Source organism: Leucopleurus acutus (genome assembly GCF_964270905.1).
Source record: "Leucopleurus acutus genome assembly, chromosome: 4".
NCBI classification, from domain to species: Eukaryota; Metazoa; Chordata; class Mammalia; order Artiodactyla; family Delphinidae; genus Leucopleurus; species Leucopleurus acutus.
In genome coordinates, this window is record NC_139146.1 from 35,916,127 (window position 1) to 35,936,254 (window position 20,128).

General features: G+C 36.7%; 1 protein-coding gene across 1 annotated transcript in view; it reads left to right on the forward strand.

Moving 5' to 3' along the window:
- SLC9B1 (solute carrier family 9 member B1) overlaps nt 1-20,128 on the forward strand; it is a gene marked incomplete at both ends in the record, with an annotated part of 46,352 nt that overhangs the window by 17,479 nt on the left and 8,745 nt on the right. The window contains 4 exons of the mRNA XM_082838358.1: nt 1,790-1,960; nt 3,156-3,298; nt 4,372-4,499; nt 16,835-17,010. Of these exons, the coding sequence (XP_082694484.1) occupies nt 1,790-1,960; nt 3,156-3,298; nt 4,372-4,499; nt 16,835-17,010 (618 nt within the window). The remainder of the gene's footprint in view (nt 1-1,789; nt 1,961-3,155; nt 3,299-4,371; nt 4,500-16,834; nt 17,011-20,128) is intronic.

Consider the following 20,128-nt stretch of genomic DNA (forward strand, 5'->3'; position numbering starts at 1 on the left):
TGTTATGCTACATTCTAGGTAATTTCCTCATATCTACCAGTTTACCATATTTCTCTTTTCAGTTGTATCTAGCCTGCTGTTTAAGGTATCTAGTGATTTTTTAAATTTCAGTAATTATTTATGGTTTCTTTCTAAATGTTGTATTTGAGTCTTTTACAATGCTTCCAGGTATTTCTTTTCTTATGTCTTAAGTATTTTTTTAATTGTCTTGAGTTTCTTTGAAAATACATATTTTATATTGTCTATCTACTGGTTCTGTTAGCTGAAGTTTTTGGATATCTAAGCCCATTCTTCGTTGTATCTATCAACTTTTGTTCATGGGGATTACTTCTTATTTTGTAAGTTTTTATTATAAATTCAGATTCAGTGGGGCTTTGTCTTTGAGACTTTATGCAGTCTGGAATCAAGAGTGTCTATTAGGGATATTTTGAACTAGCATCTACCAAGTGCCCTAGGGATAAGTTCCATGCGAAGGTACACTTTATGCCAAATTCAGGGTTTGGGGGTTCCTAAACCATACAAATCATGTAAATTTGAGCCCCAAACATAAGTTAGTTGAGGCCTGTATGAATTCTCAGAAGTGATTTTGCCACCCAGAGACCAGCTAAGACAAACAATCTGCTTTGTCTTCTCCCTTTGTCAGTAGAATGATAATTTCTGGTTCATTCTTTTAGTAAGAGTTCAGTCCTTTAAGTATTCCAATTTTGTGGAGTGGTTACAGTCAGAGAGGAGGGGACAAGAATCTTATTTCTAACTTCCTGCCTTGAGTTTGTCAAAATTCTCCTCTTTTACCCTTGACAGATTGGTGCCACCAAAAAGGAGTCACAGCTAAAGAATACACTTAAGCTGTTTCAAGGACCTGAAAAAAACATTACAAATTATGATTCATAGTAAATGAAGGTAGCTATTTAATTTGCAGATGGCAGTTTGCAGTATCACCTTCTGTCCTTTATAGAAATCTATGAATTCCCTCTGTGAGTAGGGACTTTCCTTAGTACCTAGTTGACAGAAATAATATGTCTACTACCTTATCATTACTCATCCTGTCCACCTCTACTTCCTATACATAATCTAAGATACTTTTCATTCTCTCAAAGACCAGGTTTACTTTTTTCTCAGCCTTTGTCCCCTTTAATAATTTACACCCAAACATCAACTGAGTTATCCTTTCAATACAAATACTTAGTCTGCTGCCATTAATAAATGTGGCACACTGTTTGTGACCACCTAGAGGGGTGGGATAGGGAGGGTAGGAGAGAGGGAGACGCAAGTGGGAAGAGATATGGGGACATACGTATATGTATAACCGATTCACTTTGTTATAAAGCAGAAACTAACACACCATTGTAAAGCAATTATACTCCAATAAAGATGTTAAAAAAAAATGTGGCACACTTCCACTATGATCTTCAATAAATTTGAGAACTCATCACAACAAATCATATTCCTGGTGAAAAATCTACTTTAAAATATAAAATGAAGTAAATCTCTTCATATTGCCATGACATTTAAAAAATGTCATATATTATGAGAAAGCTTAGCACTTTAAAGGATTCACATATAGTTTAAAACTATTTTTTAATAAAAATACTTTTTTTTAGATTGACAAGGACTTTGGAATATATGTTAAACAGACATTTCTTTAACCACACTAGCAAGCAACATTAGTGTACATTATGTATCATTATATAGGATTGGCTATTAATATATTCGATGAAATCAAATTCCTCTCACATGTATATATCTATGTCTAGGTAGATATATAGACATGCACTTTTTTATATTTCAGGAGCTATACTTTTTATGGTATGGTGTGTAACCTGGTCATTCTCAGGCCCTGAAGTTCTTCCTGGTGGAAGTTTATTTGGACTGTTAATTATCTTTTATGGTGCTGTTATTGGTGGGAAACTTTTGGAAAACATTAGAATACCTTCAGTGCCTCAACTTCCCCCTGTTCTTGGTAAGTGAATAATTAGCTCTCCTTTTTTTGTCATTGACCACATGTAAATTATGACTATATTCTAGTCAGAGTAGATATAATTTAGAACTATTTCAATGTAATATGATCTATATAGCTTTTTTATATGTGTACTTATTATATATGTGTAAATATAGCTTGTTTATAGAAGTATTTATTCTCTATATACACACAGATTTTTCCTGAAATATATTTTAAAATACTTTAAATATACTCAGTATATGATTCTTGTTGCTTTATCATTTAATAGGACATTTTTTACTTAACTTTACATATATTGTAGAAAAGGAAAAATTTGAAAAAAACTGAATTTTTCTGTAGATAACCTAATTCAAATACAATTACAAGGTTCAAATGTTATAGTGACTAGGGCACCAAAAGGTTTATAGTTTTTGGGTGAGCTGTTTGAGCATCTCCACTATGTATATTCATCAGTGCATCATCTGCCTAAACAATGGTACCCCCTATTTCTTCATCACCATTATTATAATTCTCCAGGTAGAGGAAAATTAGTGGAAGAACTTCTATCAGAGGTGTATTATATCTTCTAAGTATTCAATACATTCAAGTATTTAGTTACTGTCAATAGAGGTAATCACTCTCGCTTATCTCTAACACCCTTTCTGTGTTCATAACACCCATTCAGCACCTGCCAAGTATTTACTGAATCTTTTCTCCTCCTCTCCAAAACTTCCACTTTTGTCCTAGCTCAGCCTCTTTGTTTCTAACCATTCCATGCACTATGGCAGAGCCTTCTATCTGGTCTCTCCTTCAGTTTTATGTCTATCTAATTTGCCAAGACCATCACATAGAAAATACAAGACTCATTATCTCACTTCCTGCCTAAAACTTTCCCATGGTGCCTTACTCTGCCAAAACAGGGGAGGGTAGAGGGTAGGGGTAGCTTTCCATGATCTGGCCCCTCCAGCCCATTCCCCACTCCCATCCTAGTCCTTTATGTTCCAGCAATACGGAATTACTTGTTGCACCCCATTGCCATATATCATTTCTTATATCCATTCCTTCATTTATGCTGTTTCCTCTACTTGCATGTAACCTGCCCTTCACCAAAGTAGCGAGAGACATAGTGTGTTTGAAGAAGGGAAATTAAACATTTCTGTTTTCTCTCTTGGGAAAATGAACTGAATCAGACATGGTTTATTTTCTTTCTTCTAAGGGATGTTACTGGCTGGTTTTACCGTTAGGAATGTTCCATTCCTCAGTGATCACGTCTGTATTAGTAGCACAATGTCTTCAACTTTAAGAAACACTGCCCTTACCATTATTCTAGTGCAAGCTGGGCTTGGACTCGATCCACAGGTAGATTTCCAATTATACCTTGAGTATAGTTATTTTCTATATTAGAGGCTGGTGGAGAAGAAAAAGAGGCAGAATTTTTCTTACAGCTGTTCCAGGTAGAGCAAAGCTAAGACAAAGAACAAAGATTTTGCAGAAACATTGACATCTTAATTTCTACTGCTGGATATATTACTGATATGAAGATAAATCTCTGTGATATAAGATCTCTATTGGAGATACTCTTTAATTATTTACATAGAGATAAATGTCCCGTATGCAACATTTGTATCATTTGAGAGTTGTGGCTCTTCTGTGGAGAACTGTTTATTTTTCTGTTAACAAAGGATAAGGTCATCCTGTAAAAGGTTATTGCTTTTGTTTTGTTTTCTCAGAATGATTAAGAATTTCAATAATATTATTGTTTCATGAACTTTTCCCACAGAACTTGTTCCTGATTATCTTTACATTTTTGTAAAAGCTAATCTTTTCAAATATTTCTTTAAATATTACTGTCTAGGGATCATAAATCTATTGGGGTTTTTAAAGATGGATATTCATGAATATACCAGCTATTCAGGATATAACAAATGTGGCAAATATATAAGACTGGTGGAAGTATCTTAAGAGCATAAATAATTATAGACAGTGATAATTTATTGTATTATCCAGTAGAAAATTTGAACCAATAAGAAAATTTAAAAGTTTTCCCTTTCAGTTAATTATGCAGTTTTTAAGTGATTTTCTCTTTTGGCATAATTATTACCGCTAATCAAACAGTTCATCCCTACAAGTTAACTGATGGAGATCCCTAAGATTCTACAGGATACTTTCATTATACTATTTACTAGGAAGATTAAGGGAGGTAGAAATAGTTATTTAATCACAGAGAAATGGGTCTTTTTTAATAATTAAAATACAAGTGTTTTATAAACTATGAAGTAGTTTATAATCCAATATATGATGACATATAAAATGAGCTGCATTAGCATTTAAAGCCCAATGTGACATCTGGAATGTATTTCAATATTTGCTTAAAATAATTTTCTTATTGGCCAGTATAGGTTTGTCTAAATGTGACTATGTTTATATTTCAGGCTTTGAAGCATTTGAAAGGAGTTTGTTTAAGATTGTCTATGGGTCCATGCCTCATAGAGGCATGTTCAACTGCTGTTGTTTCCCACTTCCTTATGAATTTTCCCTGGCAATGGGGATTTCTATTAGGGTAACTTTTTCTCATTTTTCTCTATGAAAATATTCAGTTAAAATTCTTGGTTTTAAATTATTGAAATATTCAGAATGTTGTATAGACAAGCTTATCATTAAAATTATTTTCACAATGGTAGAAAATCTTGGAAATCAGTTGGTCAGAAACAGAGCCATGTCCTAAATCTACTATATCCTTAACAAATATTCATAGTCTCTAAATGCTTAATGCCAAGATAGTTCAGGTTATCAGTTTATTTTTTCCTCCTATACTGTAATCTATCTCTATTTTTAACCTATCTAATGACTTCTTCCTTATATACCATATGTACATAGATATAAAATCTGTATCTATAATATGTAATATATGTATTATATATGAAAGATATTTTGTATAGATATAGATATTATAACAAAAAACAGCAAACACTATTTTCCTAGATCCAATGTCCCAACTGTTATTATCCACCATCCATTTCCCTTCATGTCCAAATTCCTCAGAATAATAGTCTATAATCATTATCTCTATATCCTGAGCTGCTTTTCATTTTTCAATCCATTTAACTTTTGCCTCCACTTATCCATTCCAGTGGATGCCATGTGCATTTCTAAAAGATAAGGGCATTCTCTAACTAAATTAACAACAATTTCTTATTATCCTTAGGTGATTTTTAAAAAAATTTTGATCTACTCAATATTTGGTGGAATCTTTGAATCAGTCAAAGGATTGTGTATCCATTTTCTGTCCAGGTCTTGAATGTATCTTTTATCTCTCCTCAGTTCTCTTTTATTATGTCCTTTTGTAACTCCCCCCTCCATATCTATTAAGTTTTTCTTTATACTTCTCATCTGCTTGCCTTTGCAGTACACACTGGAAAATTTTCTCTGCTCAGTTCTCTAGCTTATTAACTCACTCTACAGTTATGTCCCTATCACCTATTTATTTATTTAACTTTGGCAATTAATTGTTTATTTCTAAGGACAATAGTTAAATGTTATGAACAGATAGAGTATACTTTCATGATTCTGAGGATATTTAGTTATTCTGAAGTCATGTTCTTGTTGTTCTCTTTTTAGTATATCTCTTTCCTTGGGTATAAATTATTCCATTTGATGAACATGGTGCCTCAATTCAAAGTGTTGGCTTTCCCCAAATATTTGGTGATACTTTAATGGGTACTCATTTTTTTAATTGAAACTTCCTATTAACCTGTGCTTTGTTTTATCTGTTTGCTATTGCCTTCTTGCAGGAAATAGGCCAGTCATGCTACCAAGCAAGTTTCCTTAGAAGCTGAGGCTGAGATTAAGATTTTTCTTTGGCCACACCTCGTGGCTTGTGGGATCTTAGTTCCCCACCCAGAAATTGAACCTGGGCCACAGCAGTGAAAGTGCCAAGTCCTAACCACTGGACTCCCAGGGAATTCCCTAAGATTCTTATGCAAATGATTTATTAAGGGAGCTCTCAGTAGAAACCTCTGAGTGAAGAAAGACAGATAGGAGTGTGGGAAAAGTCAGTGGTTCCAAAACTTTGCTACCCATTAAAATCACTTGGGGAGTTTTTGAAAATCCCAGAAATTAGAGGAGTGATGTCAGCAAGATGGCAGAATAGGAAACTCCAGGCTCACTTTCCCACATGGAGACACTCTCCTAACAATATGAGGACCAGATTACCTTTATGGTAACTCCAGAACCACTTTAGAGGTTATATATAGCATTCCATGCAAGCACAGTGCCAAGAAGAGGCACAATGGAGCAATTAGAACATTCCATTGCACTTACCCCCATACCCCATGTCCCTCCTACAGAGCAAGGGCAATCAGGAGGAAACTCCCAACTTTTGAGTTCTCCCTCAGGAGGAAAAGAAAAAGCTGGAACATGCGTCTTATATTCTGGCTTTTAAAGAGGCTGCCCAAGGCACTGGTTTCTGTCTCATCTGACTTGGAACATTGACAGAAAAGAGAGTGGCACATTTTAGATGCCCGAGGTCCACTGAGAACAAAGGTGAGTCTTGTGCATTGCTTTACTCCAGAGATATTGATTGCAGTACTACTGATAGATACCTGGGGTTACTCTGAAGTAGGAAAAAGCCAAAGTCCAGCTGGAGATAAATGCACCAAAGCCTGGAGAAGACACATTCCAGAAAGGTTTGAGAGACTCCCAGAATCGTTAGCTGGGATGATTGGTCTTTCCCTAGTGAAGAATTTCATAAAGACCAGGCGAGGTGGCTGTTTTTTCAAATATCCAATTTCCAACAAAAGATAACAAGGCATACAAAGAAACAGGGACTCAGGGCTCAATCAAAGGAACAAAATAAAATTCCAGAAACCAACCCTAAACAAATGGAAACGTATTACTCAACAAAGAATTCAAAATAACCATCATAAAGGTGCTCAGTGAGCTCAAAGATGTTGCAGACGTCTAAAAGAAACCAGGAAAATGATGCATGAACAAAGTGAGAATACCAACAAGGACATAGAAGCTATGAAAAAAAGAACCAAAAATAAATGCTGGAGCTGTAGAATATGATAACTTGAAAAATTGACTAGAGGGGATCAATAGGAGACTGGATTGGCTGAAAAAAAAGAATCTGAACTTGAAGACAGGTTATTTGAAATTATAGAATCATTGGAGCAAAAAAAAAGCAAGGAAAGTGAAGAGATCCTAAGGGACTTGTGGGATGCCATTTAATGGGCCAACCTATGCATTATGGGAGTTTCAGAAAGAGAAGAGAGAAATAAATGGTCAGAAATCCTATTTGAAGAAATAATGGGCCAAAACCTCCAAATTTGAGGAAGGAAATGGACATACAAATTCAAGATGATCAAAAAACTCCCATTAAGATACAACCAAAGAAACCTACACTGAAACACATTGTACTCAAGCTGTCAAAAGTCACAGAAAGTGAAAATCTTAAAAACAACAAGAGAAAAGCAAGAGCTCCCTGAAGATAATAGTTGGACTTTTCAGTGGAAACCTTGCAGGCCAGAAGGGAATGGGATGATACATCCAAAATGCTGAAAGGAAAAAAAATGGCCAACCAAGAATACTATATCTAGCAAACCACATGTAAAAACTTCATGATGTTGAATTTGACAATGATTTCTTGGCTATGACACTAAAAGCATAGGCAACAAAAGCAAAACTAGGTGGGACTGCATAAAACTTAAAAACTTCTGCACAGCAAAGGAAACAATTGACAAAGTGAAAAGGCAACACACAGAATGGGAGAAAATAATTGCAAACCATATATCTGAAAAGAGATCAATATTCAGAGTATGTAAAGAACTCCTACAACTCAACAAATTTTAAAAAATAACTAAATATTGGGCAAGGGATTTGAATAGACATTTCTATAAAGGACATATACAAATGGCCAAAAAGCATCTGAAAGTACTCAACATTTATAATCATTAGAAAAATGCAAATCAAAACCACAATGAGATAACACCTCATACCCATTAGGATGGTTACTATTTTTTAAAAAGCTAGAAAATAACAAGTGTTGACACAGACGTGGAGAAATTGGAACATTCGTGCACTGCTTTTGGGAACATAAAATGGACAGCTGCTATGGAAAATAGTTTGGAGTTTCCTCAAAAAACTGAAAGTAAAATTACCATTTAATCCAATAATGCCACTTCTGTGTATATATCCAAAACAACTGAAAGTAGGATCTCAAAGAGATATTTGCATGCCCATGTTCATTGCAACATAATTCACAATAGCCAAGAGGTAGAGGCAGCCCAAATATCCATGGACAGATGAATGGATAAAGAAAATGTGGGATACACACACACACACACACACACACACACACACACACACACACAGAGGAATATTATTCAGCTGTAAAAAAAGAAGGAAATCCTGTCTCATTCTACAGCATGGATAAACCTTGAGGACATTATGTTGAGTGAAATAAGCCAGGACAAATACTGTATGATTCCACTGATATGTCTAGAGTAGTCAAAATCATGTTAACAGAAAGTAGAATGGTGGTTGTCAGGGGCTTGGGTGAGGGGGAAAAGGGTGTTGCTCAATGAGTATAGAGTTTCGGTTTTGCAAGATGAAAAAGTCCTAAGTATATGTTACACAACAATGTGAATATCATTTGCACTACTGAACTGTACACTTAAAAATAAAGTTAATTTTATATTATGTATTTTTTACAACAATTAAAAAACTTTACAATATCCCAGTATTCATGTCAAACTTCATTCTAGATCAGATCAGAATGTCTTGGAATGTGAATCCAGGCATCCATATTTTTTAAAGATCCCAAGTACATGGTAAGATCACTGTCAGTGATCCCTGCTTTCTGATATTTAAACTTCTGTTTAAATGTGGGCTGGACTTACTGACTTGCTTCCAATGGACAGAATACCGCAGAAGTGATAGGATAGTTCTTCTAAGAAGATTAGGTCATAAGAAGACAATGACTTCTGTCTTCCTTGTTCTCTCTTGCACTCTCTTTAATTGCTTGTCTTGGGGGAAGACAGCTGCCATGTTGCGAGCAGCCTTGCAGAGAAGCCCTCATGGCAAGAGGCTGAACCTATCAACGGCCATGTGAGTAAACTTGAAAGCCGATCTTCTCCCATCCACCTCATGAGAGACCTTGGGTAGGAAGAGGCATACAGCTAAGCCATACCCACCCAGACTCCTGACCCACAGAAGTTGTGAGATAATAAATGTGTGTTGTTTTAAGCTTCTAAGTTTGGGCATGATTTGTTAAGCAGCAACAGATAAATAGGTGGTTCCAATGTGCAGTAAAGTTCAGGAACCACTGAACTGGGCAAATATGTGTTTTCAGAGAATTCTAGGTTCTTCTTGAGTCCCTAGGGAAATCTGGATTATAAACTGCACCAGAGAGGTTGTACAGCCAGAGGCATAGAAGCTAAACTGTTAGACCCTCACATCAGTCAGTCATTGGCAGGAGCTGTCTGGAAGGGGGAAGTGGTGAACTTCCTTAGCATCCACAGGTAAGCTCTTGTTATCAGGGCAAGGCTCCCAGAAAGCTGCAGTTGTCAGTGGTTAGCAGGCAACAAGCAGCAGCTGGGGCACAGGTACACTGGCCTGGCAAATGGGTTCTGGTGGGGACCACGCGCATCACTACTGCAGCATTTAGAAGGTGAATGTGGAAGAGACAAGGCAACGTTCTGGATGGGATATACGAACAGAAGGTATTCTGAGCAGGAATTTCCCCATTCCTCAGGGGTGTCATCAACCACCCCAGAAATTTTCTCATTTGCCTTTGTGACTTAGGTGCCCACACTCATTTTTCCTTCTTTTGGGCAGATGTCTTCCTTACTGACTTGTTCAAGAGGTAGGAATGGTGTGGAGACTACATCTGACGGGCCATTCTTATGGTGGTACTCTAAGTAATTACCATTTGATTTCCTCAGAGGCGCCTCCTACTCCCAGGATCTGCCTTCTGGGCTTGGGACATTTTTAGGCGTACACCATACCTTCTGTAGCAATCTTATACGCTTTTTGGCTTATGATTTCCTTTCTCAATCCTAAACCGTCTGTCTCTAATCTTCCTGTATACACTTAGTTTCTTGTCCATTGAGGATTCCTCTTTTGTCTTCTAGCTAGGTTATGGATTTTCCTATTATTTTCTTTTCTTTTTTAAAAATAATATATATTTAATAAAATTAGGGTTATATCATACATGCTGGGGTTTTTTGTTTGAATTTCAAAATTGTATTAAATATCACAATTCTAATAATTAAATATTAAAAATGACAAAATTAAATAGGAAATAATTTTGAATCTTAAATAGTAGTCCACGTTTACTTAGAGGAGGATGAGGAGGTAGTTTGAATTTTTTTTCCCACCCCCCCACGGCTTTTCCCCCTTGGTGTCCATACGTTTGTTCTCTGCATCTGTGTCTCAACTTCTGCCCTGCAAACCGGTTCATCTGTGCCATTTTTCTAGGTTCCACATACATACGTTAATATACGATATTTGGTTTTTTCTTTATGACTTACTTCACTCTGTTTGAGTCTCTAGATCCATCCATGTCTCAACAAATGATCCAATTTCATTCCTTTTTATAGCTGAGTAATATTCCATTGTATATATGTGCCACATCTTCTTTATCCATTCATCTGTTGATGGACAGTTAGGTTGCTTCCATATCCTGGCTGTTGTAAGTAGAGCTGCAATGAACATTTTGGTACATGACTCTTTTTCAATTATGGTTTTCTCAGGGTATATGCCCAGTAGTGGGATTGCTGGGTCATATGGTAGTTCTATTTGTAGTTTTTTAAGGAACCTCCATACTGTTCTCCATAGTGGCTGTATCAATTTACATTCCCACCGATAGTGCAAGAGTGTTCCCTTTTCTCCACACCCTCTCTAGCATTTATTGTTTCTAGATTTTTTGATGATGGCCATTCTGACCAGTGTGAGATGATATCTCATTGTAGTTTTGATTTGCATTTCTCTAATGATTAATGATGTTGAGCATTCTTTCATGTGTTTGTTGGCAATCTGTATATCTTCTTCAGAGAAATGTCTATTTAGGTCTTCTGCCCATTTTTGGATTGGGTTGTTTGTTTTTTTGTTATTGAGCTGCATGAGCTGCTTGTAAATTTTGTAGATTAATCCTTTGTCAGTTGCTTCATTTGCAAATATTTTCTCCCATTCTGAGGGTTGTCTTTTGGTCTTGTATTTTTTTGTTTTTATTTCCATTTCTCTAGGAAGTGGGTCAAAAAGGATCTTGCTGTGATTTATGTCATAGAGTGTTCTGCCTATGTTTTCCTCTAAGAGCTTGATAGTGTCTGACCTTACATTTAGGTCTTTAATCCATTTTGAGTTTATTTTTATATATGGTGTTAGGGAGTGTTCTAATTTCAGCCTTTTACATGTAGCTGTCCAGTTTTCCCAGCACCACTTATTGAAGAGACTGTCTTTTCTCCATTGTATATCCTTGCCTCCTTTGTCATAGATTAGTTGACCATAGGTGTGTGGGTTTCTCTGGGCTTTCTATCTTATTCCATTGATCTCTGTTTCTGTTTTTGTGCCAGTACCATATTGTCTTGATTACTGTAGCTTTGTAGTATAGTCTGAAGTCAGGGAGTCTGATTCCTCCAGCTCCGTTTTTTCCCCTCAAGACTGCTTTGGCTATTCGGGGTCTTTTGTGTCTCCATACAAATTTTAAGATTTTTTGCTCTAGTTCCATAAAAACTGCTATTGGTAATTTGATAGGGATTGCATTGAATCCGTAGATTGCTTTGGGTAGTATAGTCATTTTCACAATATTGATTCTTCCAATCCAAGAACATGGTATATCTCTCCATCTGTTGGTATCATCTTTACTTTCTTTCATCAGTGTCTTAAAGTTTTCTGCATACAGGTCTTTTGTCTCCCTAGATAGGTTTACTCCTAGGTATTTTATTCTTTTTGTTGCAGTGGTAAATGGGAGTGTTTCCTTAATTTCTCTTTCAGATTTTTCATCATTACTGTATAGGAATGCAAGAGATTTCTGTGCATTAATTTGCATTCTGCAACTTTACCAAATTCATTGATTAGCTCTAGTAGTTTTCTGGTGGCATCTTTAGGATTCTCTATGTATATTATCATGTCATCTGCAAACAGTGACAGTTTTACTTCTTCTTTTCCAATTTGTATTCCTTTTATTTCTTTTTCTTCTCTGATTGCCGTGGCTAGGACTTCCAAAACTATGTTGAATAATAGTGGTGAGAGTGGACATCCTTGTCTTGTTCCTGATCTTAGAGGAAATGCTTTCAGTTTTTCACCATTGAGAATGATGTTTGCTAAGGGTTTGTCTTATATGGCCTTTATTATGTTGAGGTAGGTTCCCTCTATGCCCACTTTCTGGAGAGTTTTTATCATAAATGGGTGTTGAATTTTCTCAAAAGCTTTTTCTGCATCTATTGAGATGATCATATGGTTTTTATTCTTCAATTTGTTAATATGGTGATTCACACTGATTGATTTACGTATATTGAAGAATCCTTGCATCCCTGGAATAAATCCCACTTGATCATGGTGTATGATCCTTTTAATGTGTTGTTGGATTCTGTTTGCTAGTATTCTGTTGAGGATTTTTGCATCTATATTCATCAGTGATATTGGTCTGTAATTTTCTTTTTTTATAGTATCTTTGTCTGGTTTTGGTATCAGGGTGATGGTGGCCTCATAGAATGAGTTTGGGAGTGTTCCTTCCTCTGCAGTGTTTTGAAAGAGTTTGAGAAGGATGGGTGTTAGCTGTTCTCTAAATGTTTGATAGAATTCACCTGTGAAGCCATCTGGTCCTGGACTTCTGTTTGTTGGAAGATTTTTAATCACAGTTTCAATTTCATTACTTGTGATTGGTTTGTTTACATTTTCTATTTCTTTCTGTTTCTGTCTTGGAAGGTTATACCTTTCTAAGAATTTGTCCATTTCTTCCAGGTTGTCCACTTTATTGGCATAGAGTTGCTTGTAGTAGTCTCTTAGGATGCTTTGTATTTCTGCAGTGTCTGTTGTAACTTCTCCTTTTTTATTTCTAATTTTATTGATTTGGGTCCTCTCCCTCTTTTTCTTGATGAGTCTGGCTAATGATTTATCAATTTTGTTTATCTTCTTAAAGAACCAGCTTTTAGTTTTATTGATCTTTGCTATTGTTTTCTTTGTTTCTATTTCATTTGTTTCTGCTCTGATCTTTATGATTTCTTTCCTTCTGCTAACTTTGGGTTTTGTTTGTTCTTCTTTCTCTAGTTCCTTTAGGTGTAAATTTAGATTGTTTATATGAGATTTTTCTTGTTTCTTGAGGTAGGCTTTCATAGCTATAAACTTCCCTCTTAGAACTGCTTTTGGTGCATCGCATAGGTTTTGGATCATCGTGTTTTCATTGTCATTTGTCTCTAGGCATTTTTTGATTTCCTCTTTGATTTCTTCAGTGATCTCTTGGTTATTTAGTAACGTATTGTTTAGCCTCCATGTGTTTGTGTTTTTCTACATTTTTTTCCCTGTAATCTATTTCTAATATCATAGCGTTGTGGTCAGAAAAGATACTTGATATGATTTCAATTTTCTTAAATTTACTGAGGCTTGATTTGTGACCCAAGATGTGATCTATCCTGGAGAATGTTTCGTGCGCACTTGAGAAGAAAGTGTAATCTGCTGTTTTTGGATGGAATGTCCTATAAATATCAATTAAATCTGTCTGGTCTATTGTGTCATTTAAAGCTTCTGTTTCCATATTTGATTTCATTTTGGATGATCTGTCCATTGGTGTAAGTGAGGTGTTAAAGTCCCCCACTATTATTGTGTTACTGTCGATTTCCTCTTTTATAGCTGTTAGCAGTTGCCTTATGTACTGAGGTGCTCCTATGTTGGGTGCATATATATTTATAATTGTTATATTTTCTTCTTGGATTGATCCCTTGATCATTATGTAGTGTCCTTCCTTGTCTCTTGTAACATTCTTTATTGTAAAGTCTATTTTATCTGATATGAGTATTGCTACTCCAGCTTTCTTTTGATTTCCATTTGCATGGAATATCTTTTTCCATCCCCTCACTTTCATTCTGTATGTATCCCTAGGTCTGAAGTGGGTCTCTTGTAGACAGCATATATATGGGTCTTGTTTTTGTATCCATTCAGCAGGCCTGTGTCTTTTGGTTGGAGCATTTAATCCATTCACGTTTAAGGTAATTATCGATATGTATGTTCCTATGACCATTTTCTTAATTGTTTTGGGTTTGTTTTTGTAGGTCCTTTTCTTTTCTTGTTTCCTACTTAGAGAAGTTCCTTATCATTTGTTATAGAGCTGGTTTGGTGGTGCTGAATTCTCTTAGCTTTTGCTTGTCTGTAAAGCTTTTGATTTCTCCATTGAATCTGAATGAGTTCCTTGCCGGGTAGAGTAATCTTGGTTGTACATTCTTCCCTTTCATCACTTTAAGTATATCATGCCACTCCCTTCTGACTTGTAGAGTTTCTGCTGAGAAATCAGCTGTTAACCTTATGAGAGTTCCCTTGTATGTGATTTGTCATTTTTCCCTTGCTGCTTTCAATAATTTTTCTTTGTCTTTAATTTTTGCCTATTTGATTACTATGTGTCTCAGCATGTTTCTCCTTGGGTTTACCCTGTATGGGACTCACTGTGCTTCCTGGACTTGGGTGGCTATTTCCTTTCCCATGTTAGGGAAGTTTTCTACTATAATCTCTTCAAATATTTTCTCTGGTCCTTTCTCTCTCTCTTCTCCTTCTGGGACCCCTATAATGTGAATATTGTTGCGTTTAAAGTTGTCCCAGAGGTCTCTTAGGCTGTCTTCATTTATTTTCATTCTGTTTTCTTGATTCTGTTCTGCAGCAGTGAATTCCACCATTCTGTCTTCTAGGTCACTTATCCATTCTTCTGCCTCAGTTATTCTGCTATTGATTCCTTCTAATGTAGTTTTCATTTCAGTTATTGTATTGTTCATCTCTGTTTGTTTGTTGTTTAATTATTCTAGGTCTTTGTTAAGCATTTCTTTCATCTTCTGGATCTTTGCCTCCATTCTTTTTCCGAGGTCCTGGATCATCTTCACTATCATTATTCTGAATTCTTTTTCTGTAAGGTTGCCTATCTCCACTTCATTTAGTTGTTTTTCCAGGGTTTTATCTTGTTCCTTCATCTGGTACATAGCCCTCTGCCTTTTCATCTTGTCTATCTTTCTTTGAATGTGGTTTTTGTTCCACAGGCTGCAGGAATGTAGTTCTTCTTGCTTCTGTTCTCTGCCCTCTGGTGGATGAGGCTATCTAAGAGGCTTGTATAAGTTTCCTGATGGGAGGGACTGGTGGTGGGTAGAGCTGACTGTTACTCTGGGGGGCAGAGCTCAGTAAAACTTTAATCCACTTGACTGTTGATGGGTGGGGCTGGGTTCCCTCCCTGTTGGTTGTTTGGCCTGAGGCAACCCAACACTGGAGCCTACCTGGGCTCTTTGCTGGTGCTAATGACAGAATCTGGGAGGGCTCACACCAAGGAGTACTTCCCAGAACTTCTGCTGCCAGTGTCCTTGTCCCCACGGTGAGCCACAGCCACCGGCCGCCTCTGCAGGAGACCCTCCGACACTAGCAGGTAGATCTGGTTCAGTCTCCCCTGAGGTCACTGCTCCTTCCCCTGGGTCCCAATGCACACACTACTTTCTGTGTGCCCTCCAAGAATGGAGTCTCTATTTCCCCCAGTCCTGTTGAAGTCCTGCAGTCAAATCCCACTAGCCTTCAAAGTCTGATTCTCTAGGAATTCCTCCTCCCATTGCCAGACCCCCAGGTTGGGAAGCCTGACGTGGGGCTCAGAACCTTCAGTCCAGTGGGTGGACTTCTGTGGTATAAGGGTTCTCCAGTCTGTGAGTCACCCACCCAGCAGTTATGGGATTTGATTTTACTGTGATTGCGCCCCTCCTACCGTCTCATTGTGGCTTCTCCTTTGTATTTGGATGTGGGGTACCTTTTTTGGTGAGTTCCAGTGTCTTCCTGTCAATGTTGTCCCAGCTAGTTGTGATTCTGGGGTTCTCACAAGAGGGAGTGAGAGCATGTCCTTCTACTCCGTCATCTTGGTTCCTCCCTCTCCTATTATTTTCATGTCTTCATTTCAAATGGTTTTGAGATGGAGGTAAAGGCTGCAATTTGTGCTTGACCCAACATCTTGAATGAAATTTCTCTAGAGTTTTAACCAGCACTAAAGAATGTGTGAACATTTTTACCACCATTAAATGACATTCACTCAAGAGCAGAATTTTTGCATTCAAAGTCATTGTAAAGAGAAGATGTGGTACATATATATAATGGAATATTACTCAGCCATAAAAAGGAATGAAACTGGGTCATTTGTAGAGATGTGGATGGACCTAGAGTCTGTCATACAGAGTGAAGTAAGTCAGAAAGAGAAAAACAAATATCGTATATTAACACACATATGTGGGATCTAGAAAAATGGTACAGATGAACCTATTTCCAGGGTAGGAATAGAGACACAGATACAGAGAACAGACATGTGGACACAGATGGGGAAAGGGAGGGTGGGGCAAACTGGGAGATTAGGGTTGACATATATACACTATCATGTGTAAAATAGATAGCTAGTGGGAACCTGCTGTGTTGCACAGGGAGCTCAGCTCAGTGCTCTGTGATGACCTAGATGGGTGGGAAGGGGGGTGAGGGAGGTCCAAGAGGGAGGGAATATTTGTATACATATAGCTGATTCACTTCGCTGTACAGCGGAAACTAACACAACATTGTAAAGCAATTATACTCCAATAAAAAAGTCATTGTAAAGGTTAATACATTTGTTGTACAATTTACTATAAAACACTTTTGTTAAAAGGATGTTTTTAAGTTGGTTTTCAAAGATTTTTCTCTCAGTTTTGTAGTCAGTGCAGTCTCTCCTGCTGTTGTTGTCCCTTCCATGCTACGTTTGCAAGAAAAGGGATATGGTTTTGAGAAGGGCATTCCAACCTTATTAATAGCTGCCAGCAGTTTGGATGACATCGTGGCTATCAGTGGATTCAATACATGCTTGAGCATAGTCTTCTCCTCAGGTAAACAAAAAAATACAACAGCTACCGTATAATTCATTGCTTTTTTTGTTCTTTAAACAAGGTTTGTGTCTTTGCCTCTGCATTTATTAATGAAGACTTTTCTATGTAACATCTTTTTATTCTTCATAGACAGCTCATTCTAGACCAGAGAAGGAATTTCAATGGGTTAAGATACCACTACTTAACACAAATGATTTCCTTTTAATAACTAAATATTCCAATTAATTTGATAACCCATATTATTACCATTTATCTGCTCTTGTTGCTTTGGAATTTTGTCACAGTTTTCAATAGAAAAATTTAGGCAGCAATATTATTAGTACTACTAATATATTGAATAGATATTTTGGAGATGTACCTTTCTGGCCATCATTATAAATAACTGGTTGCTCTGTTACTAAGCCAACTTAAATATATAGAGTGTGGACAAGTGTGTGTCTTTTTGGTAGTGATGGGACAAGATCCTGCAACAATTCTAAATCCCAAGGTGATATTTGGTCTTGAATGTCACTTGGCAGAAATTGTGAAAGTAAACACTCCACATTTAATAATGCGTTAATTATCTGCCAGTGTTCGAAGTTCAATATTCTGTATTATTAAAGCACCAAAACATTTTAAGGCTGAGAAGTTATATATATATAGTTTCTCTTAAAATCATAAGATATAAATGGATAAGAAGGAAAAAAGGGAAAATATAGAAATAAAGTATGTAATAGTTATACCCCCAGGAATAATAATTGTGAATCTTTTGATGTAAATTCACCCAGACTTCTCCTTTTCTCCCCCATCCCCATCTATCTCTAGCTCTTTCTCTCCCTCCCAATATTCTTATAAAATTATTGAATAGTAACCATACTTTCTTATAACCTGAGTTGTTTTGCATTTACCTGTGTATTGCAAACATGTTCCTCTTCAGTAAATATTTCTATGACATTTGAAATGGTTGCATAGTATTCGATTGGCTGCATCATGGTTACTTAACATGTTGAAAATTGAAATTGACACCAGTATTTACTATTAAAATAATGCTTGGTTGAACAGCTAAATAGTTGTACTTAATCTTAATATTTTCTTAATCTTTTTTAATACTTTTTAAAAAAGTTTTATTTTTTGCTGTGTTGGGTCATTTTTGTGCGCAAACTTTTCTCTAGTTGTGGCGAGTGGGGGCTACTCTTCATTGCGGTGCGTGGGCTTCTCATTGAGGTGCCTTCTCTTGTTGCAGAGCATGGGCTCTAGGCACCTGCGCTTCAGTAGCTGTGGCTCGAAGGCTCAGTAGTTGTGGCACACGGGCTTAGTTGCTCTGCAGCATGTGGGATCTTCCTGGACCAGGGACTGAACGCGTGTCCCCTGCTTTGGCAGGCAGATTCTTAACCACTGCACCACGACGGAAGTCCCAATATTTTCTTAATCTTAAAAGAGAAATTATTGAGTTAAAAAGCATATAACATTCTAAGATTTTTGAAATATATTGCCACAATATCTTGTCCTACCAGGGTGCACAAGCATGCCACTTTCTCTTCACCTTCTTCAAAATTAGGTATTTACTAGTCCTTTTTAGCTTAGCTAATTTGACAGGTGAAGAGTGAAGTCTCTTTAAATGAAGTACTTTGAATACTAGTGATGTTAAACAAATGTTCGTGTTTATTGGCCATTAGCATTTTGGAATGTTTAATAGATTGCTTTTCTTGAAATATTTTGCCTATATCCTATAGGTGTGTTCATCATTTGTTCTTTTGATTTGTTAAGATTCTGCACAAAATTAAGAATGATAACCATTTGTTTTATATGCTATGGTTTTTGTAATTTGACTTTTAACTTTATCTCTTTTCTGCCATTCAGAAGTCCTAAATTTTTTATTGTCAAATCTGGCCACCTTTTCCTTCATGACTGGTATCAGTCATTCTTTCAAAAAATATTTTTTGTGCTCCTCTTCCATTGTACCAGCTACTGTATTAAACACTGAGGATCAACAGTGAACAACAATATTAGTTTTTATTGAGTAATTGCTTTATACTTGCTGTAAGTTCTGTAGATGTTTTGACTCAACAGTCACAATAGTGCTATGCTCATTTTGCAGATAAGGAAACTAAGGAACAGAGGTTAAGTAATGTGCTCAAAGTCACAGATCTAATAAGTAGGGGAACCAAGATGCAAACCTAGCAGCCTGACCCCAGGCCCACACTTTTAACTACTATTCTATCCTGCCTCCCGACACAGCAGACAGAGAAGACCACGTGGTCAATGGTCTCAAGGGGTTTATATTAAACAAATAATTACAGATGTAATAAATATTACATAGCATAAGATGCTAGGGGAACATTCTACAGGAGACCAAACCTAATTTGAAGAGGACTGAAAAAGTGGAAACCAAGCAGGTACATGCTTAAAAATCCTCTTCCACCACATAACTATGTAAACTGTCTCTTAAAAGTTTAAGGACTTTTAAAGTTTTATTTTACACATTAGATCTTCAAAGCATCTATATTTTGGAATATAGTAGATATTGAGATCTAACCTTACCTTCCAGGTCAATTGGCCCTTTTACCATTATGTAATGTCCTTCTTTACGTCTTGTGACAGTATTTGACCTAAAGTCTATTTGTCTGATATAAGTATGACCACCCCTGCTCTCTTTGGGGTACCATTTGCATGGAATATCTTTTTCCATCCTTAAAGTTTATAGCAATCTGTTTTAAAATGACAACAACTTCAATTGCATTCAAAAGCTCTACTCCTCTATTCCTTTACCTCTCAGCCTCCTCACTTTATGTTATCATTGTCACAAATTACATTTTTTATATTATGTATCCATTAACATAGTTTTACAGTTATCTTTTGTGCTTTTTTTTTTTTTTTTTTTTTGGCGGTACGTGGTTGCTTTTTTTTTTTTTTTTTTTTTTGCGGTACGCGGGCCTCTCGCTGTTGTGGCCTCTCCCGTTGCGGAGCACAGGCTCCGGGCGCGCAGGCTCAGCGGCCATGGCTCACGGGCCCAGCCGCTCTGCGGCATGTGGGATCCTCCCGTACCGGGGCACGAACCCGTGTCCCCTGCATCGGCAGGTGGACTCTCAACCATTGCACCACCAGGGAAGCCCTGTGCTTTTATCTTAAATTCCAAAAT